The sequence below is a fragment of the Artemia sp. Qi Xiang Cuo genome, chromosome 1, assembly GCF_049724085.1.
Source record: "Artemia sp. Qi Xiang Cuo chromosome 1, ASM4972408v1, whole genome shotgun sequence".
In the NCBI taxonomy this organism is placed as follows: domain Eukaryota; kingdom Metazoa; phylum Arthropoda; class Branchiopoda; order Anostraca; family Artemiidae; genus Artemia; species Artemia sp. Qi Xiang Cuo.
The window spans coordinates 76930059-76953316 of NC_142794.1; the positions used below are offsets into that span (position 1 = coordinate 76930059).

Consider the following 23258-nt stretch of genomic DNA (forward strand, 5'->3'; position numbering starts at 1 on the left):
ATTTTGTGTCAGTTTCGTTTGTTTTGTGTCAGTTTCGTTTGTCTTCTAACCAAATATTTGCTCGTTCCTCACTTTCGTTTTTGACTCGTTGTGATTCTTGCTGTCACATATCTTTTAACCGCACGTTACTTGTTCTTCTCTTCCGTTTTTGGTTGGTTGTTATTCTCGCTGTCGCTTGTCTTTTAACCCCATGTTTGTTTGTTCTTCATTTTCGTTTGAACTCGTTGTGATTCTTGCTGGCGCTTGTGTTCTAATCACGTTTCTTTGTTTGTTCACTTTTGTTTCCGAATCGTCGTGATCCTCATTGTCGCAAGTTTTCTGAACACATTTTTTATTTGTTCTTCGTTTTGGATTATCCTTAATTCAGACATTTTTAAAATACCCTTTGCTTTAGCTGCTCAGATTGGTCTTGCCACAAAAAAAGAAAAAAAAGTCTTGCTTAACTTTCTGCGGACCCTTTGTAATGTATTATGGGGAGGAAGAGGGGAGCTCATGGCCAGCTGTACTTGCGGCAAAAAAGTGTCAAATACGAATAGCTATTAGAAAACAAAGGTGGCTTATAAGACAGGCTAGTGAAAATTAAGCTGGCTAGTCACGAATTTCTAGTGAATAAGCAAGCTATTTTAAAAACTTGCATAAAAAATGGTCAGCCTCTTTTAACATATGTAATAAGAGTTCGTCGAAGGAGATAATTTAGCCACGTACTGCATATGGACAATCCTCGACTGACGAATGCAGTGTTCCACTGGCAACTATCGGGTACACAACTCAGAGGTAGACCAGAAACACTATGCACCGAACAAAACAGACAGATCTGCGAAACTTAAACACCTCAATCCAGCCACAGTGGGAGGTTTTTCTTTCAGCAGCAAATTTGCAGCAAAATTAACGGCTCCTTCTTGATACAATGGTTGCCTCTGGAGGCACTGCAGATCTAACCGGGTGCTAAGAGGATAAAAAAGCCCAAGTGACAAGCACAATTTTCAAAAATGCTACTGATTTCTTAAAGTTATTGATAATAACAGCGGAGTAATGAGCAAAATAATTTGAATCTACTACCAGAAGCACTTTACAATAGAAAATTGGATTCGCTTTCCAATGCTTGCCTTCTCGCAAACTTTCCGTCAATCATAATAAAAGGAGGAATTAGTCTAAACATAAAAACGTCATTTTTGAAAAAATTGATAATATTAAACCTTTGTTTGAATAGAAACTAAAATATGAAAATATTCTGGGACAAATTAAGAGAAAACTCAAGTTTATTATAACTGATCAATTAGCATGAATATATCAATAGGCAACATAGAACAAAAACTTTGGCACGGGGAGAATCGCTTAAACCAAAAGAAAATCAAAGGAAATAATCAAAACAAATTAATTTACAACTGGTCTTGAGTTGGAAATAACTTTCTTCAAAAGCCATTGTATCTTATTTTCCGTTATTCCTATCAGTTCCTTCAGGCTGATCAAAACCATTTTTTCAAATTAAATAAGTCACAAGCATTCAAGTGCCCAAAATACCTAATACCCGATGAAAACCCAGTGACAAACGTGCCAAAATTCTTCACACTCTTAAAATTAAAACACACAAACACAAGGTGAACCATAGCGTAGGATCAAATTTACTCCCAATGACTTTTCTTTTGCAGCTGTTGTTTTTAACACATCTCTTTGCTAAAGCTCTTTTTCTCTTCCAAGTTATGTATAATTAGCTTTCGTCTTGATCATTCATGTGATAAGCCTCTCGGTTAGCTATGCTTCGCGCCACCGGGAAGACAGCGCAATGTTAATTCAATATGGCTGAAAATAAGATACGATACAAAACATAACAAATACAAGTTGGATTCAAACTTGATTAAAAAACAACAGGCAAAATTTACATGTTTAGTCACATTGAGATTTTGCTTTGATTAAGATTGGTACAAACATAAAAAGTTCCTTTTCAAAGTGAAATAGCAGTTAAATGTACAATAGCTAATTTCAAAATTCAATTTCAGTGTGTTTTTTTTCTTATCGTCCACACAGATGAGTATCTTCAGAGATAAGGTTTTTTTTTTTATATAGGTCTTTGCCAGATCTCTTGAGAAATCCAAATCCCATGCCCTCTATTCTAAAGCACCGTTTTAATTAGCCATATTTAGTGTTGAAAACAATTTTCAAATATGGAAATTTTCGTAGAGTAATTATAATTTCAACTTTACTATCTTTTTTGCCACGTTTTTTTTCAATTGTAACCTGTTTTTCTATTTTTTTTAGTAGCTTGAAATGATTATATGGAAAATACTTGAATTAAATGTTCAAAACTGGAATTGTTTTAATTGTTAAGGGTATTTTTGCGTAAAATGAATCGAAGACAAGGTTTTTGGATTTGAGTGAATTTAAGGTATCTGTGCATTAATTTGGAGTGACTAAACTGTAGGGCTTCGGAGTGAATAGAATGTATTTTTATGGAATTTCGGGAATATTATGGAATGGTATCAAATTATGGAAGGGCATCCAGAAAAATGGCTAGGCAGATGCTTCGTAACGATAACTGCTCTGTTTATCTATAATTGCTCTAATCTAAAAATTAGAAAAATATATTGATTCTCAACCTTATAATGACCCCAGTAAAATATGTTAAAAATGAAGTCAGATGCCCCAAACCCCCTACTATATAAGGGTATGCCCTATAAACTTATACTATTTAACAATTATAACCCAATTATCTGTTAATTAATAGAATCAACAATCCTTTTTAGTTTTAGAGAGAAACCTGCTTCTTAAATTTTTCGAGATTTGAGTGTTCAACTTGAAAGGACATTTATCTGAAATGTCTAAACCAACAAACATAACAAGTCTTCATAAATAAGAGTGCCATTTGTCGTATTCAACTCTAACCCCTTGCCTATAGCACTGCGACTTTCCTGTGGATCGCGATCCCTAGTTTAAGAAACACCGTTTTAAAGAATCTAATTACAGCAAACAAGTACTATTTCTCATTTAAATAAATACCATTTTAGAACTTTTCTTTTTTACATTAAAACAATTGTATTATTGACAGGATTACCAGATAAGAAAACTTTCTACAGAGAAGAGTAAAAACACCAAGCGAACCCCAAGATCTACTGCCTCCACTTCCTAAGTGCAAATATAAGTACAAAATTTTATCTCATTGAATAAAAAATAGCACAATTTCTGATGGTTTCAAATTCAAATTGCCCTTCCGCCCTGACCGATAATTACAGCGCTGTCAAACACGATAGTAAACTCCAAGATTATTGACGGTGACTCATCCTACACTTGTCTAAGCCATTGTGATCAATGACATTATATATTTAAAATAAGCATACAGTAGGTTTATCAGGTTATATTTTAATTCAAACGGTATGTGCCGCATTTAAGCAATTGGTAACTCATTACACTCTGTTTCATCAAGAAAATTAATAAATTTATTCCTAAACTAATTTATATATAAAACCCAACAACACCATCCCCCATATTTATAAATTTTCTAGCCTACTGTATCTAATGACAATTTTTTAAGGCCGAAGTTCTATTAAAGATTTCTTCAAAGCTAAACAATGCCTAACAGTCGGAGGGGGGAGGGGGATTAAAAAAAAACTGTAAAAACGCACTAAAAATGTGTTTTTTTTATGGATTTTTATTATGTCTTTACGAGCGGGATAAAAATTTCGGGGGGGGGGGGATCAAACCTCTTAATCCCTCCCTTGAATATGACCTTGATGATTGATGATGGAGAGTCTAGCATGAATACCTGCGAGAATGGAGCTCCTTGAGATTGGGATGCGTTGTTCATAAAAGCTGCTCTTCCACCTTGATAAGTAGAATCTTGAGACAAAAGACCCTCCATTTGAGACTGAAATTCTCCAGTCAAACCATAAGCATCTTGAGAAAGAAATTCATTTCCTCCTTGCTGTTGTGATAGAGGTCCATAGCCTTGAGACATACCCTAAAAATAGAAATATGTAGTTTGAAAAAATTGGTCTTCAGTGACAGCATACAAACATAATCATTATTTAAGATGAATAGCTTATTGTTGAACAAACAAAAGTAGAAAAAGCTAAGACTGTCTTGAACCTGCAGCATTGTACAGAAGACTAATGTACAGAAGGCCTTAAGACTTACTTGAATAGCTAAGGAAGTAGGGAACATGTGAGTTAAACGGTTCCTTTGCTATTTGTTGCATATGAGGACATGAACAGTATGAAAAAAGGATAGAGAAAGAGAAAAGGGCAAGATTCTTTTGTAGCTTAAAACTAAACTGAAATAAGTCTTCAATCTTCGTTACTTCAATAGCTAAAAGGGTCCATTAAAATATCCAAATGGAATTAACTTTTCAGATTCTTAAATCTCAGCTTCAAAGAACTTGACTGAACTGTGGACGCTCACTGAGTCCGTTGATTTTGAATTGAAAATCAAGTTTGGTTAGGTTAGGTTAAGTTGGCTAAAAATAAAGATTAAGCCCAAAAAAAAAAAAAAAAAAAAAAAAAAAAAAAAAAAAAAAAAGTTTGACCACCTAATACTACATTATTTTGGTAAAAACCAATGTGATTAACTCCATCGAAAAACACATTAAAACTAAACCTTTAATATTACTAGGCTCGAAATGTAGAAGAAAGTTCCATTCTCGAATAGATAGAACTAATACCAAGATACAGCTGGAGGTAATTTACAGCAATCAGTTTTTTACAGAATTTTCTGATGGGCTGAAAAATTCGACAAAAAACACTAATTAGCTTAAATTAGGGCTAGCTAAATCTTGAAATCAGTAAAGTCTTATTCATAATAGGGCATTAAGAAAACTGAACCAAGTTCCCAAGGATGGCATTTATAGCCAAACATTCAGTGTCAAGGTGCCACAAAATTTTCGCTGATATCCGACGTTCCCTTCAGCTAGATTTAATAATAGGAAGATTCCAAAACCCTCCAGTACATCCCAATATATGAATCTGGCCGAAGCCGGACCTGTTTCTAGTTTCAAGCTTTAAATATATACTGAAACTACATTACAATCGAATTGTTCATAACATTAAGCAAAAAAGTGAAACTTGGAATTTTAAGATTGGCTCTGGCTATTCCAAAAATGTCGCTAAGGAAATGTAAAAAACAAACAAAAACAAACAGAATTTTGATCTCAATCGGTTGAATTATCACGTTCAACATCGAATCATCACGGTCGAAACAACAAATTCTAAATTATTTTGATACTATTGACAAAGCTTCCATTTTGAACTAGATTTTGTTTCTTTTTTATATAATATAGCACACTAGAAAAAAATTATAACAAGTTGTCAAAATTACTACAGCTTTGGAATAACTTCTTCCAGGGACGTTAGAGATTGAAATTTGAATTACTTTTTTTTCATATAATTTAGCACACTAGAAAACATTCTAACAAGTTATAAAAATTCTACCAGCTTTGGAGTAACTTCCTTCAAGGAAGTTAGACTGAAATTTGAATTTGTTTTTCTTCTTTTTCATTTCCTTTTTTTATAGTTTAACACGCTAGAAAAAATTTTAACAAGCTATCAAAATTCTAAAAGCTTTTGAGTAACTTCCTCCAAGGAAATTAGCGATTAAAATTTGAGTTTCTTTTTTCTTCTTATTCATTTCTTTTTTTTATATAATTTAGCACGCTAGAAAAAATTCTAACAAGTTATCAAAATTTCTAGAAATTTTGGAATATCTTTCTCCAAGGGAGCTAGAGCTTAAAATTTGAATTTCTTTTTTCTTCATTTTCATTTCTTGTTTTTTATATAATTTAGCACACTAGAAAAAATTCCAACAAGTAATGTAAATTTCTACAAGCTTTGGAATAACATCCTGCAAGGAGGTTTTAGTTTAAAATTTGAATTTTAAACTTTAACCGTTTTTGAGGAACTGTATAATATTATTTTTGGATGGAAACTACAGTAAAGAAAACATTGGAAATTTCGCATGAAGAAGACACATGAATACCGCTCAAGTTTGGGCATTTCGACAAGAGATGCCAAATGCTATGTCCCCCGTGTGGCTACACACTGCGGAGACTTTACAATAATAACATTTTTATTTTAACCCGATTTCGAAGAATCACTTATCTTTAGCGGGACAACTTTTTCCTGCCAGACTGGAAGAAAAAAAAAATCACTAAGATTTCTTTTCAAAGAACTCGTTAGCTTACCTGAGACATGCCCTGGGTTAGAGCAACCCCAGATTGACTGAACGACTGAGTATTTTGCTGCGACAGTTGCGACTGAGTGGCCTGTGTCATCACCTGACCCTTCTGTCCGCCTCGGCTACTCCTACCACGAGTAGTCTTTCCACCACGAGTTGTCGGTGGAGTAATAGACGTACGTTCTGAAAAGATTATAAGCGACAATAAAGACTAAGTGATAATGAGTTTCCTACTGCTGCCAAGAAGATGCTTTCAAAAACGAATAAAAAGACAACACAGTTAAAATCAGTAATTTCGGGAGGAAATATTTAGCCGTACGTGTCCCCTACAAAGGCACGAAAAGTTGACGAAAATAACACGACCATTTCTTCTGAGCTTCAAACCTGCTCAACAGGGTTATCGATGCGAGGTGGGTCTCTTCTCTTCAAGTTTTCAAAAAAATGGCATAAAGGTTGAACATTCGAAAGGTTTAAAATCAGAATTGGAGAAGAGTTCTGCAAAACCTGACAACATGAATAATTGGATTTTGAATCCATTTTAAGATATGTACTTCAAAGTAAATTATTTGTCACTAAAGAAAAAAAAAAGTCGGTATTAATAAAGTGACGCCACTTTGAAACCCCGTTAAAAAAACGGAAATATTAAATTTTGGGCAGCATTTACAACAACTTTGGGCTCATTCTAATAGAAATCAGCGTGAAAAAGCAGCGTAGAAAGAGCCCGCGAGTTCTTGATAACGTTTACCAGCACACAAAAACCGAAGTGTTTTTTTTCTTACGTTTACAAAAAAAGTACCAGAAAAAGTTTAGTTTAGTCTGTATTTCAGAATTTAAGCATATCAGTTTTAAGATAGTACTTAGCATCGGCAGAGCACAATTAAAAAAAGTTGTATGCCATAAAGCAAGGACAGGGGTCACACTGAACAAAGACAATTGTCAAATAAAACACCAATTAGCAATTTCGTACAATTTCTGTGTTGGTTAAGTTTTTTGTACTTGATTTTTTTTTTTATATTCGAGCATAGATATACTCTCTTCGTCTATAATAAAAATAAAAAGCAATTTAATTTTCATCGATACCCATAATAAAAAATATAAAAAGCGACGGAAGGGGAGGTGGAGGGGGTTGTACAAAATGGATAACTGAAAAAAAAGGGGTACAGCCTTTTAATAGTTTGGGTACCACTGTCCAGAGCATAACGATACCCCCATCCTCAGCCTCAATATTACGGAAATATGAATGGCATTATCTCTGCCAACATCAGTTCTTTCAAAGACTAATGCAACGTGGAATGTAAAAAAAAAACTCGTTTATTACTATTTAAGGCAGTAATCGCTAATTTATCTATTCTCAAGCTTACCTTCAATAAAACATCACTGTGCATTACTTATATAGTATTATAATTGTTTTAATACCGAAGTAACAGCTTGAGTATGAGTTTCACTCTCTAAATTAGTTTCTAGAAAGAAATATCGTAATATTTTTCAAAAATAACATCCCTTAAGCCTGTTTCTTACATTGATTTCACAGTCTACTATCATAGTAAGTAGCAATTCTACAGAAACAAAGACTAAAATATTCCAAAGCGCCAGTTCAATGTAAAACTTTCAACAAGAGGAATTGCAACACAAAATACTGTAATATGTAACAAAGACAAAAATGTAGTAGTTTGACATACCAAGAGCTTGCTGATGTTGATTGTAGAACCTCGGTGGAACGTGAGCCATATTAAGAAAAACACCAATTGGAACAGGAACAGACATCGAAGTGCCCTGTTCGGGCCCAATGTAGCCCAAGGGATCATGTGTTGGCATAGCAGGACCAACACGGCTGTAATGGGCAGGAGCTGTTGGAGTAAAAAACCATACATAAAATATAAGACAAAAATAAATGTATACACCAAATCACATTGGGCTTGGTTTTGGGCCAATATATCTGCTAAAACCTAACATCTTTTAACAATGAAAAATCTATAGGATTATAAGTGAAATCTTCTCCTGCTTCTCAAAAAGTTCATGCTGCTCTGAAAATGTATAAATATATATATATATATATATATATATATATATATATATATATATATATATATATATATATATATATATATATATATATATATATATATATATATATATATATATATATATACACACACACACACTCACACGCGTTTTTTGAAGTTAGTTTCCAAATTTATTCCAGCTCCATTATAACAGCTAAATGAGACAACCCTTAACTAATTGACCAAGAGTTAACCTCTAAATGAGACGACTAACTACGCATGAGAGCATAAGTGCTGAGAGGTCACCCGTCTAACTATAAGAAGATCATAGGAAAAGATAAGGGCACGCGTCTGGCTACATGTTAGAATACCCATGCGGTGACTCGTTCTGTAATATCAAATACTACAATTCCTAAATAAATCTTTTGGCTGTATATCCAACAGCTGTCATCAGCAAAGAACGAAAATTAAAAAAAAAACATAGAATATATTTCTATATAAATATAGAATTAATGTATTAGAATTATCTATTCTATATAAATATAGAATAAAATACAGAATAGCCTATAATTAAAAACTGAATTCAAAAAGTTGCAAGGATGAGATTATACGAAATTTAAAAGGCCCTAGATTCATGACTGCACACAAATCCGGCTAAATTTGTTTTTCTAAATTCGTTGGATTATAATTTAAACTTTTGAAAAAATTTGAACATTCAGTAAAAATTTTCAATTAGGAGTAGTAACGATTAATAACATTTTATTATAGAGTTTCAGGTGGATGAAAATGTTTTGTTCACCTGACTTGAAGATCTGTGTAATCTGTGTAATTTCAAAGTTATTTATTAAAAAGATACGACGTGACGAATAAATACAACTAGATTTAATGTTGTTTTTTGGGGTTTAGGGGGAGAAAAAAGTAACTAGGTTAGGTTAGGTTACGTATTTAATATATGCTATGTTTTACCCCCCCCCCCCTAATGTGCAAATATAAAGTACCCCAATTTGTTTCTAAAATCTTATATATTCATACTATTTTATTTAATTAGCATTAACCAAACTAGCAGTATATAAAAGAGTAGGTATAACATAGGAGTACCAAAACTTGATTTTCTAATTTAATGTCTGGAAGTTATTCAACTAATGCAGGTTCCTATTTGGCTCACCGTACAAGAAAAATTAAAACAAAAATTGCCTCTTAAAAAACTTCTTTTGTGTGTGTGTGTGTGTGTGTGTGTGTGTGTGTGTGTGTGTGGTGTGGTGTGTGTGTGTGTGTTTGTGTGTGTGTGTGTGTGTGTGTGTGTGTGTGTGTGTGTGTGTGTGTGTGTGTGTGTGTGTGTGTGTGTGTGTGTGTGTGTGTGTGTGTGTGTGTGTGTGTGTGTGTGTGTGTGTGTGTGTGTGTGTGTGTGTGTGTGTGTGTGTGTGTGTGTGTGTGTGTGTGTGTGTGTGTGTGTGTGTGTGTGTGTGTGTGTGTGTGTGTGTGTGTGTGTGTGTGTGTGTGTGTGTGTGTGTGTGTGTGTGTGTGTGTGTGTGTGTGTGTGTGTGTGTGTGTGTGTGTGTGTGTGTGTGTGTGTGTGTGTGTGTGTGTGTGTGTGTGTGTGTGTGTGCGTATGTGCGCGCGTGTGTGCGTATGTGCGCAATAGTCTTTATGAACCAATAGATTTTCAATTTTTTAATTTTTACACACGAAAAGGATTGTCAAGTTTAACTAAAAATTCTCTTACCAAATGCTCAAACCAAAAAATCATATTAAACGCTCATTGGACTCATTATAAACGAAAATTTTTACTGGAATTTCACCTCAAATAGAACAGCGAATGCATTATTTTAATAGTAGTCAAGTATATCTAGAAATTGATCAAGCACCAAAACATTTAAACCCTTTCTGAGATTTACGTTAATTATTATTATTTTTTCTCTAGATTTTCTTGCCTATCCCTCCTCTACATCATGCTATGGGATTGGGGGGGGGGGGTTATACATTAATAATTGATATTAAATTAAAATTTAGTTATTGCACTTTTAAAAGTCGAACAAATAAGACTTGTAACAAATAAGAACAAATAAGGCATGTTTATTTTATATCTTAGATCGAAAAAACTTGACAAAGTCGATACTTCATCAAATTTACAAAGATATTTTTACAATCAGTGTTCTAACAATCAAATCCTTGATTAATTTTAAAAGCTATTATGACTTGATCCATTTCATAAACAAATGCCTTTTTTTGGTACTCAAGCATAAAAAAAACCTAAAAAATTATAAATATTTCTTTCACCAACAGATTGGTACATTAAAACACGATCAATCAATGAATGTTATTTCTGAATTATCAGTTTATTTTATAGGTTGGTCAAACTAGCGATTCAATGGCTAAATGAGCACACCAATTAGCTAAAATAATTTTTTACGCTCTCAACGCCTAAAGTACAGTATTTGTTTCTTTCCTGAGAGTCCGGGTTTGGCTTTTTTCCAAACGACGAAAAATTTCGGCCTTTTTGGATCTCAGGTGAATCAAATATTCCTTTAGCTTTATTTAATTGCAACTTAAACGGTTTCAATTGACACAGGTCACTTATGTCTATACGATATTCTTAAAAAAAAAAAAAAAAAAAAAAAAAAAAAAAAAAAAACAATGTTGTACCATAAATTACAATTACAACATAATGGGCTTCCAAAATAATTTGGCACGATCACTTTCAGAAACTTGAGCTAATCACTTTCAGTCAAAGTGATGTTAAAATGCAATAATAGACAAGCGCAATCTTCATTTCGTCTAATTTAAATCCAAATAACAAAAACAAGAAGAACAATAGGGAATTCTTTTCGTAAGACAGTGAAGATAATTTGAATGATTATTTTGTGTGCATTTGGGTTTGTATTTAATTGATTCCGTGACAGTTAGATTGTAATAGATATTGACATATATAGTGAGTGTTATTTATAGTTAGAGTTATAGATATAGTTAGTGATTGATTTTCTGTTTATGTTTATGGGTGTGTGGGTGGGTGGGTGGGTGGGGCTGTGGGGGGCGGGGTGGCGGGGGGGTGTGGGGGGGGGGTGGGGCGGGGTGGGGGGGGGGGGGTGGTGGTGTGGGGGGCGCTGTGGGGGTGCGTGTGTGTGTGTGTGCGTGTGTGTGCGTCTGTGTGTGTGTGTGTGTGTCTTTATGTGTGTGTGTGTGTGTGTGTGTGTGTGTGTGTGTGTGTGTGTGTGTGTGTGTGTGTGTGTGTGTGTGTGTGTGTGTGTGTGTGTGTGTGTGTGTGTGTGTGTGTGTGTGTGTGTGTGTGTGTGTGTGTGTGTGTGTGTGTGTGTGTGTGTGTGTGTGTGTGTGTGTGTGTGTGTGTGTGTGTGTGTGTGTGTGTGTGTGTGTGTGTGTGTGTGTGTGTGTGTGTGTGTGTGTGTGTGTGTGTGTGTGTGTGTGTGTGTGTGTGTGTGTGTGTGTGTGTGTGTGTGTGTGTGTGTGTGTGTGTGTGTGTGTGTGTGTGCGTATGTGCGCAATAGTCTTTATGAACCAATAGATTTTCAATTTTTTAATTTTTACACACGAAAAGGATTGTCAAGTTTAACTAAAAATTCTCTTACCAAATGCTCAAACCAAAAAATCATATTAAACGCTCATTGGACTCATTATAAACGAAAATTTTTACTGGAATTTCACCTCAAATAGAACAGCGAATGCATTATTTTAATAGTAGTCAAGTATATCTAGAAATTGATCAAGCACCAAAACATTTAAACCCTTTCTGAGATTTACGTTAATTATTATTATTTTTTCTCTAGATTTTCTTGCCTATCCCTCCTCTACATCATGCTATGGGATTGGGGGGGGGGGGGGTTATACATTAAAAATTGATATTAAATTAAAATTTAGTTATTGCACTTTTAAAATTCGAACAAATAAGACTTGTAACAAATAAGAACAAATAAGGCATGTTTATTTTATATCTTAGATCGAAAAAACTTGACAAAGTCGATACTTCATCAAATTTACAAAGATATTTTTACAATCAGTGTTCTAACAATCAAATCCTTGATTAATTTTAAAAGCTATTATGACTTGATCCATTTCATAAACAAATGCCTTTTTTTGGTACTCAAGCGTAAAAAAAACCTAAAAAATTATAAATATTTCTTTCACCAACAGATTGGTACATTAAAACACGATCAATCAATGAATGTTATTTCTGAATTATCAGTTTATTTTATAGGTTGGTCAAACTAGCGATTCAATGGCTAAATGAGCACACCAATTAGCTAAAATAATTTTTTACGCTCTCAACGCCTAAAGTACAGTATTTGTTTCTTTCCTGAGAGTCCGGGTTTGGCTTTTTTCCAAACGACGAAAAATTTCCGCCTTTTTGGATCTCAGGTGAATCAAATATTCCTTTAGCTTTATTTAATTGCAACTTAAACGGTTTCAATTGACACAGGTCACTTATGTCTATACGATATTCTTAAAAAAAAAAAAAAAAAAAAAAAAAAAAAAAACAATGTTGTACCATAAATTACAATTACAACATAATGGGCTTCCAAAATAATTTGGCACGATCACTTTCAGAAACTTGAGCTAATCACTTTCAGTCAAAGTGATGTTAAAATGCAATAATAGACAAGCGCAATCTTCATTTCGTCTAATTTAAATCCAAACAACAAAAACAAGAAGAACAATAGGGAATTCTTTTCGCAAGACAGTGAAGATAATTTGAATGAATATTTCGGCCCTATGTCCAAGGGCCGTCCTCAGCAAGACAAAAATATATAAAAGAAGAAAGACTCACAACAATATGCAACCAGTAAAAATAAAAAGGAAAATGTTTCAAAACAGTTCCAGCATCACTACCTACAGAGACCAGACTAATGCCTGGATAATTACCACACTCACTTTTATCACCTTTCTTATAAAGTGGCTTAATTAAGGTTTTCCTAAAATCGTTAGGTACTTCCCCCTTTTCAAAAAACATATTCATTATCTTCAGTAACTTATTTCTAACCTCAGAGCCACCATATTTAAGAAACTCATTTATCACACTATCAGCACCTGGAGCCTTGTTATTTTTTATTCCTTTTAGTACTGTTGCTAATTCCTCCTCATAAAACAAATCTTCCTTCACATCCAAGGTATCACAAACTTTTTCATTTTCCTCTATATCTTTTCCTGCAACTCTATCTCGCTTAAGCAAATTCTCAAAATGTGCGGCCCATCTCTTTAGTTTTTTTCTTTATCGCTATTTGCGGCCCCATTCCTATCTTTAACTGGGCCAAGTTCCTGGAAAGTTTCTCTCAAATTCTCATCCTGGAGTCAACCAACATCATAACTTCTCGGGAGGTAGTTACCCTTCCAATATTTCAGCTTTAAATTAACCCTTGACACTACTAGATGGTGATCTTTACTTTTAACATGACGAAACAAAAATAAAAAATGTCAATTTTACAATTAAGAGCTTCCGTCATACGACGGTTGCTTCAATCAATTAATTTGTATATCTAAAATCAAAATTATTTTATGCAAACTTTTTCAAGGATTGCCAGATGACACTTGGATAAAAGCAGATGAACTTGGATAAAGACAAAGAGTTCTTTAGCGTCAGGTTTACTGAAAAGAAATAAGATTTACAAAATAGTAAGCAAAACAGAACTCACGTTGCCTGGGGGGGTATGGCGGAGGCGGCCCCATTACATGTCCATTGGCTCTATTGGCACGGCTGTACATAGAGCCAGGAACCAAAGCCTCTCTAGCATCATAAGTTGTAGTGGACATGAAATGTTGACCTGGATTGATATTCATTGGCCTTTTAGCTTTTGGGAATTGAAGTAAGGTCTCCTTCAAGTTGGTGAGTGGGCCTTCGACCAATACGCCAAGCTCTTTGTAAAAGTGAAGCAAGTTGTTCCATACCCACTGCTGCAAAAAGAAGTTAAACATTAAAGGTGTAGCAAAAAGAAAGATGAGGGGAGGAGGAGTTTACTCTTTAAGTTAACTTCTTAGGTTTCGTCATCAAAGCAATTTCTGATTAACGAATTTTGAATAAATTTTACTAGAATAAAATACACTTCCAACATAAGAAAGACCCTTCATACCCACTTGAAAAAAAAACAACGAAAAACAAAAACTGAATATTTACATGTAACCTCTAGTCTATTTAAAAAAAAGAAAAAAAAACTGTCTTGCATATACTTTTCTCTTGTACAATGGTCAAATAGATTTCGAGAACGCAAACTTTCTTATTTATAAGTATGTTTTTCTGCAGTTATGTGAGAGAGACAAGGAGAAAAAAGGGATAGAGAACAGTCTAAAATGTATAAGTTTGATTATATTGCCACAAACAAACACGGATAAGAGAAAACATTAAAAAACCGTGAAACTAGGTGTGGCTATCACAGACTTTACAGGAAACTAGAAAGCTAGAAAGTAAACAAGATTTAAATATAAAAGAAGAAGAGATAGAACATATATAAGGAAATTAAATAGAAAATGTATTACCTTTGCAAGGACCTTCGGATTGCCAACAATGATGATACCATATTTGGCACGAGTCAAGGCTACGTTTAATCGACGTGGATCATTAAGGAAACCAATTCCTTGATGTTCATTCGATCGAACACAAGAAATAATTATGATATCCTTTTCTCTCCCCTAGAAAGTGAAAAGATTATAATTTTGTAAAAGAGTACATGTGTCAAAAGGAATAACACAATCCCGTCTGTATTTTAATGTTAATAAAACCACAAGCAATTAAATTGGATACTTCGAGGGTCGCTGAAGGCATTTTGGGCCTCTTCTCCCTTCCATATCTACAGGACACGAAACTTGGTTTCCAACACTTAGTTAAAATTTTGGCTTAGAGATTCCAGAGAAATTCCATTCGGAACATTTTCTATGCCGTCACTCGAGTTCATTAAGATGTACTTAGGCTACACGAGCATTAAGCGCTATACGCCTGTATTTACGCTTCCTAAAATCATATTCAGGTCTTGAATTCATAATTCAAGATTTAAATTCTGATAACGTTCACCCTTTACTGCAACAGACAACATGAAATGCGTCAAGGACTCAATTTTGTATGTGAAACTTCACAGCAAAAAATATGGCAGGGAATGTTATAAATACATAAATGGTTGGTAAGTTGGTCTTAAAACACAATAATTATTTATGGTAACCTGTTAAATTTATTAGTATTTTATTTGCCTAAGAACATTAGAACTAATACCTATAGTGCAAAATGACCAACGTCAATGACAGTATCTTTGCTTGATTTCCGATTTACCGCCATTAAATGAGAACGACTTTACCAAAAGCACATTTGTTCTGGTGGGGGGGCGGAGTACTAAAGTGATGAGGAAGTGCCGTTATACCCGGTGGAATTTGTCTAGGGGTCTCAAATAAGAAGGCCCTTTTCGTCTTTCTTTTTTAAAGAGAAATAGTTCTTCTTCCTGCAGGTGGAGAGGGTTCATATAAAACAAACAATTTGTTTCCAGTCATGATTTATTTCCCTTCCTATGGAAATCAGTATTTTTCTACTGAAACTGCTTTCTACTATTTTTCTACTCAACATTAAAACTAAAAAAAAATACAGAAATTACTCCATACATGAGGAGGGCTGCCTCTTTCTCAACCCTTTCTCATTGTACTAAAGTCTTAATTTCCTTTAAAAAATATTTCTCATTCAAACTCTTTGTCCCTTTTGTTTGAGCAGTTTTTCTTAAGATTACTTTCTGTTGAAAAAAAAAACTTTTTTTGGGCCTTACCATAGCTCCAAATACGATACTTTAGGTCTTTTGATTACTGGATGAATCAACTGTCGGTTTTTATTCAGTTATTTAATTGATTCTAAAGCTCCTTACCATTATTCAACACAAACGAACCATTTTTAAAATTGGCAAATGTCAACACTTCACCACTCAAATTTGCTACTCGGATTTACAATTTCTATACCGACATTGTAAACAATGGATCTTTTTTTCTGTTGTCAAAAGACCATTGTCAACAACACTTTATATTTCGAACTCCCACCCTGTCCACGAAAATCAAATAAAACAACACAATTTCCTTTTGTGTCAATATTGAAGCTAATTCAAAAGAAAATTTCCTTTTATATTTTATATTTGCTCGAAAGTTTAATTGAAAAACGCAAAAAAAACAACACTAAATAATATTTCACTGGCATAAGACCAAAAATCCCTCCAGTAACCTCTTAAAAATTAATTTGCAAGTTCTAATGATTTGGCAATAACAACATTTTAGATATCAGAATGAATATTACAAAGTAATTATCCTGATCAACCAAGAAAGGAAAAATAAGAAGTAAATAATAAGAAAAAGGAGAAAAAAAGATATATCACAAACACTAAGGTTATTTTAATACTGGATGGAGTTCGAAAGAGCCACTGCCTTTACAGACAACGCAATTAAAACTTGAGTAAGGACTTAGCCTAATAAGGATGCTCGATATTTATTAAGAAGACGCAATGCACTTAGAATAATCAAGGATATAATAAAAAAGAATTTATTGAGAAATCGAGAACCTTGAGAATTAATTTATTTTGTTGACTTTTTTTTTTTTTTTTTTTTGCCGTGCCAAAGTTTGATTATGAACCTAAGTTAATTTCGTCTGACAACAGTGACACAAGGCAATAATTGGAAAAAAAATGTTATTAGATATATGTAACTTTTTTTCATAAAAAAAAATTCTATAAAACAAAATTCTTTTCATGTTCTCTGTGTGATTATACTTAGTAGCTAAAATACCAGCTTATTGCTAAATCTGGGCACTGAATGAAAGAGTATAGTTTCTTTTTCATTTCATACAACCTTTGCTGAAAAGTAACAGACAAGCATACTTTTCATGTCAACGAATATAAGCATGATAAAAAAAACAATTTTCAATTACGGTAAAACTATCAAAAAGCAACAAAGAATCAGCTGAGTTAGGCATACATATGAAAACTCAGAAGTAAAACTGGTACCAAGTGCATCAAATAAGAACGCCAGGCAAAAATCCCAAATAAAGTTTTTGACCTGAAGATTATTCCTGCCAAAATCTTTTTTTTGTTATACAGGCATCTGGTATTAGTCATAGAGACATGGAATTAAAATCCTTTTTTTTTCAACTATAGACTTAAAAATACCAGACTAAGGTCAGGGTTAAAGAATTCTGGTGCCCCTTTTAAAAGAATTCTGGGCGCAATATTAGGCAACAGCACATGAAATACCCCCCCCCCCTAAAAAAGTAAATTATCAAGTGTACTTGAAAGGCATCAACGCTGGCTATCTCCATTTCTTGGTACAATTTCGAATGAAGGGATCCTTGATATTGCAGATATTGGACCAGATAAGCCCTTTGACCTTCGTACGGAGTAACAACACCAATCTGTTCAGGCTTAATGCCAGATTTTAAGAATCTAGTTGCAATTTTTTCGACATTCGCAGCTTCAGTTCTGTTGAGATAAGATGTCCCAGACCCAGCAATCTCTTCTTGTCCCAAAGTTACATAGAAAAACATCGGCTTATCAGGTTGCGGCCATGGGAAATCCAATCCTCTCAACTGTCTGTCATCTGAAAAGAAAGCACTGAATAAAAGGATATAACGTGAAATCTCAATATTTAAAATACTAATATTTGATAAAATTAATTGAATATTTAATGCAAATATTTAATACATAATAATTTTTTTCTTGTATTACTGTGTTATGCCCGAGTTGATAGAATGCTGATGACACGTTCTGGGCTAGTGACATGATCCCAAGTAGATAAAAAAGTACTTAATGTAAACATAGCACCTAGTTGTAATAAATTTGCCGGCCATTTAAAAGTAAGCAAACCATATTTTTTCTTTTTTTTTATAATAGCATGCAGGTTTGATGTGCATCTCTAATGTGCAATGTTTATGTCAAAACGTAAGTGTCTATTTTTGTGTGTGTGTGTGTTTAAAGAAGCCACACGGCTCTTAGATTTTTTACAGTAAATGTCAAATATACCCTTCATTAACTACAAATTTTGCCGGCATGCACAATGTATGGAATTTAATGACGTTAAAAGAAAAAGATAAATCTCCCTATGAGTTCTACAAGACAAACACTTTCCGATTGAGATAAAATTATCAGATCAAGGTTTATGTTCCCTGTACAAGTTTTTGGTATGATAAATTTGACAGTCCTAAGGTTTAATTGTTTCAAGGTTTGACCATAATTTTACTACCATTCGATAGCCGATATTAAATTTACCATCTAACAAATTAAATTTTTGGAATTTACTTTGCTGTTTTTTTTTAAATACACTGAAAATGCTTCAGAAACATGTAATGGTTGAAAATTTTCACTATTTTGAAGCAAATTTAGGTTATTTATAGGAAAAAGTTAAAACAACGTTATAATTCTCACCAAGTCAATAGAAAAGTCTGAAACTTAGAAATCTAATGATCTAGGAATCTAAAGTATCTAGAAAGGTGGTTCCCAACCGATTTCAATCCATGCCACATCTAGGCTTTACTAAGTAATGCATACCCCCCCCCCCTCGTGGTATTTTGTTGTTCAAAATTTTACAATGTATTCACCTGAAGGAAGCTTAAAAGATTATTTGTATTTGGTACACCAGCTTGATATTGTTTATTGTTCAGGTCTTCCTCTAGGAATATTTTTGAGCTAATGAAAAATATTGTCTGTATAAAACACCTTTTATACAATGCATGACCTCATTACAATTCTACAATGCACCTTTTTGTTGTTAAAATGCTTTTGAGTGCGATGTTCACATGATTTTTTTTTTCAAAATTAAGGCTCTGAAGTAGTCAGCCAGAGGGTGCACGTCGGGTGCACCTGTGGAGCCTGCGCCCCACGTTGTAAATAACGAATCTATACTTTCAGAGCACATTACAGATGCGGACACGTCACAGAAATCGTATCTTTCGCAGAGATTTATAGGGAACATAAACCTTCAGATACTGAAATGAAAAAAAGAAATAATAAACGACCTCACGTACTTACAAAATATAACATATAAAACGTGTGATAATAAATATATTGAATTAATGATGGAAATTGCTTTATTCTTTTGTTGGTTTATAGTTTCTAGAGACAAAACACATTACAAATGAGATGACAAACAAAAACACAAAGGGCATACGGTCGTGCTTCTTATAAGGTGGCATGTGACCATTAAGAAAATGCAGCTGATAAGAAAGACATTTTTTTATGCAAAAGCAATCATTCATCATTATTATTAAAAAAAAAAAAAAAAACTACACACCAGATGATACCCCGTTTTGAAGTGACCCTTCATAGAAGAAATTAGAAGGGAATTTTGACAGCTCTGGGTGCATACGATATTGAACCTCGAGACGGAATGGTCGCATTCCGAGAACTACTAATCGTTCAAAAAGCGACTGCGAAAGTCCTGCCTTCGCTGCAGGCTTACACATCACAACTGGACCAAGCTGACAATGATCACCGACAAGGATCAACTAAAACATAAATTAATCTATGATTTTCTGTATTCTGGACACCATGCAAAGCCCCAAAGATTGAAGCGTACACTAACTAAAATAACCAACTTCCTGTTTAACCTCCAGATGTAAACTGATCACTAAAAAAAATACAATCAAGGTTACTTTTATATATGATCACATTTACAAGGTGATGTCATACCTGTGACCAAACTTTGCAATACCTTCTTCACAGGGACGAATCTCCAGCATTTTTATTGAGGGGGGGGCAAGAGGGTCCATATCTGGATAGTCAAAGGGCATGGGATGTATAATATTTTGTTCTCCACATTATTTGGAGGGGGGGGGGGCAACTGCCCACCCATGCCACCCCCAAACGACGCCCCTGCTTCTTCATAAAATATCACATCCAATGATCTGAGGTGATTATTCACGTTTCTATGAGCTCCTTGATGGTTTGGAGCCAGTTCCCCTCCCCTCCGAGCCGCTGTATCAATTCAAGGAAAAGACGTAATACATTCAATACTTAGATTATACAGAAATCTAGGCGTGAATATGAAAGCAGTTTGCGCAGTGCACGCTTGAACCCGGGGGGGTCCAAGTAATTAAACCACTTGGGGACATGTATATAAAACTGAACAGGGGAATCAGTCACTCCTTCAAGTTTGAAGTTACTTGATTTTTCTAACTATTGCATATAAGTTTTTAGTGCTCTTAAAACAACCACCGCTGCCAAAGCGGGACAATTGTAGCGTTTTTGGTACAATTTAGAGGTACTAGCACAAGTCGGTACGTTTAGATACTGTGTGGTATAAGTACAAAATTTCGTGTACATTTTGGTTTTACTGCTTCTTTCTGACTAGGATATCAGTTCAAGTTTATCAAAAGTGTCTTTCTGCGTCGGCAAATTTTTAACCTGCTGTTCAGATGGCACAAATTAGTCTTTCGTACTAAAACTTTATTTCAAAGCGTTGGCAACGCTGAATACTACTCTAAAAGCAATGTTTCTTGTAAAGCTATCTTTTTTTAATTGAAATTTGAGCCCGTTGTTTTATCCGAGTCATGGGATGATATATGGTCCGTGCTCAAAAGAGTCGAACGATCCCGTAATTTTAACAATGATGGTAAATGGTATTTTTAAAGAATCATTTTGAATTCGATAACCCTGCTTTTTTGTCATTTGCAACTGATACTCCAAGCATGCCAAGCCTAATCTATTCAACGGATAATTATTTGATCGATCATATTAGCTGCATTCTGAAGGGTGGACCAGATGTGGAAAATTGCACTAGCTACTAGTCAATCGCAGTGTAGTGGGTTTTGAACCAAGTATTTGAACATTTATTACAACCAGAAATTAATGATATGTACGATTTTACGTCTATGCACGTTAGTTTCAGTAGCGGTTTTATTTACTCAAAGGTTCACCGTATTCTCACGTGCTTTATGAAAAATACGGTCAAAGTCAAAGATCTACTTTGTTCCAAATATTCAATCCTGATGAATAGAGCGGTTGAGAACCTAAAGGTAGCGTATGTGGAAATTTCTTCCAATAAAGGAAGGTATAGTCAAAAGAGACTTTGCAGTTTGTTCCATACTTTTAATACCCCAGTTATTCTTTTCCATTTTTGAACAACCACTTCTATTTCGAAAAAAAATTCGAATTCTATTTCGAAAAAAATATTGTAGAACCTTTCGCCTGGCAGGTTTTAGAAACTGTGTTTCGGCTCCATTTACCATGATGGTACAGAAACAATGAATTAGTGAATAGATTTGACTGCATACATAAACCAACTCAAATAAATGGTCTTAAAAAAATCTCTATTTCTGAGTATGACCCTCTTTGGCATTTTTCCTTCCTGAAGTTTATCAATTGATTTTTCTTTTTTTTTGCTTCCATTTTTTGCTGTTTTCTCTTTTCTGTTATTTAAAAAATTATTATTATTTTTACAACAATTTTGTTTTTATTTTGTGGGTAAAGAATAAACTACTACAATCACAACTGCATGGTGGTTGTTTGTAAATGCCCCATAAAATAGCTCCAAAGAGAAACTGATGACTGATGAAGAGCTACGACTTTTTCTAAGTGGCAAAGCATCAACTATCTTAAGTCAAACTAGGTTCTGCCAATCAAAATCTCTTAGAAAAAGCAATGGCTAGGTGCTCTAAGAAATTGGCGATAGCCCTTGCCCTCATAAGTGAAGTTAGACCGATTTTTTTTGGATTTTTTTTTTTATCCGGGACAAAACCTAGGCCCTATAGGCAATATTTTCTATTGCACTTTATCATCTCAATGGAAATCCACGCAAGTTTTTTTTTTCGTATTCGCTTACTTAAATAGGTATCGTTTGAACGCTAATATATATTACTTTTACAATCACAAAAGAAGTAGAAAATGAAAAAAAGAACAAGATGAAAAAAAAAGTCACTTGTTAAATACGCTTAAAAACTTGGCACCAAGGTATTTAAATGGTTAAAACAATCGTCACTTAGAAACAGGTATATCGCAAACACAAGCAAACTAAAATAGCATGATATGGTATGCAAGCCTCGACGGTGCAGCGCCATCTCCAAATTTAAATTATCTTAGTTTCAATGCGGCCATTAAAAAAGAAGAAGAAAAAAGCTGGTGATGAATTGCTGTCAACGGGGTATGAGAATACCAAAAACTGTGGTTATAAAGTAATCTACAGTTTGTACTAATAATAAAACAAAAGAATTTTTTTCAACTGAAAGTAAGGAGCAAAATTGAAGCTTGAAACAGAAAATATTCCATGCAGGTGAGGGACTGCACTCTCCTCAACTCCTCGCTCGCTACGCAAAAGTTTTTTTTTTAGTATTTTAGAGGAGCTTCTTATTCCAATTTAACGACTCTTGTGTTTCAGCAGTCGTTCTTTAAGAATTGGGACACAAAATTGAAGTTCAGCTTAAAGAGCAAGGGGTTTAGGAGGGGCAGCCCCTTACAAATGGAACAATCTTTCTTCGTTTTAACTTTTAATGTTGCCCGTCACTTTCAATTGGAATTTCTGGTGAGGCGGAAATGGGAATTATTTCGATAAAATATTGGATTCTATATTTGAATTGATAGGAGCTTGAAACCTCTACAGTGGAGCTCAGCGACATGCTGAATCTAACAGTGCAACTTCCATTTTGTGATCACTTGACTTTTTGCGGGTGTTGCTCCTACTTTTCAAAAATTAGCCAAGTATTCCCATGCCCGTAGCTTTTGATAGATAACACAAGACTTAATGAACTTTAAACATTAGGAGTCAACATAAAAAGCAAATTCTTTCGACGTATTAACTGGTGTCAAAATTCCCTTTTTTACAGTTTCGGTAACTATTTGCAAGAGTCACTCTTTACTTGCAGTTCCTTACCATGATCTGTTTGAAATGTACATCTAAACTGCAGATAACAGTAAAAGATTAATTACTATTCAATCAGTTTTCAAACACCAATTTTTATCCTGATGACTGTTAAAAATGCGAAATTCGACTTCCTAGTAAACGCAAAATTATATTTCCATGTAACTATTGGATGTCGATGACCATGTACATTACAACCAATAAGAACACCCAGAACATATTCCCTTTTTGTAGTTAATGTGACCAATGATCTCTTCTTTTTTTTAAGCTTTTTTATATATGATTTAATGGGACAGC

The 23258-nt window shown here is 34.1% G+C and overlaps 1 protein-coding gene across 1 annotated transcript in view; it reads right to left on the reverse strand.

The window, feature by feature from the left end:
* Positions 1 to 1247: 1247 nt before the first annotated feature.
* Positions 1248 to 23258, reverse strand: part of Upf1 (Upf1 RNA helicase) — a 74416-nt gene continuing 52405 nt past the window's right edge. Inside the window, exons 10-17 of the mRNA XM_089087116.1 lie at positions 19401 to 19614; positions 17404 to 17711; positions 14640 to 14792; positions 13802 to 14060; positions 7839 to 8006; positions 6167 to 6342; positions 3758 to 3952; positions 1248 to 1800 (exon numbers count right to left, since the gene is read on the reverse strand). Of these exons, the coding sequence (XP_088943242.1) occupies positions 1792 to 1800; positions 3758 to 3952; positions 6167 to 6342; positions 7839 to 8006; positions 13802 to 14060; positions 14640 to 14792; positions 17404 to 17711; positions 19401 to 19614 (1482 nt within the window). The 3' untranslated portion in view covers positions 1248 to 1791. The remainder of the gene's footprint in view (positions 1801 to 3757; positions 3953 to 6166; positions 6343 to 7838; positions 8007 to 13801; positions 14061 to 14639; positions 14793 to 17403; positions 17712 to 19400; positions 19615 to 23258) is intronic.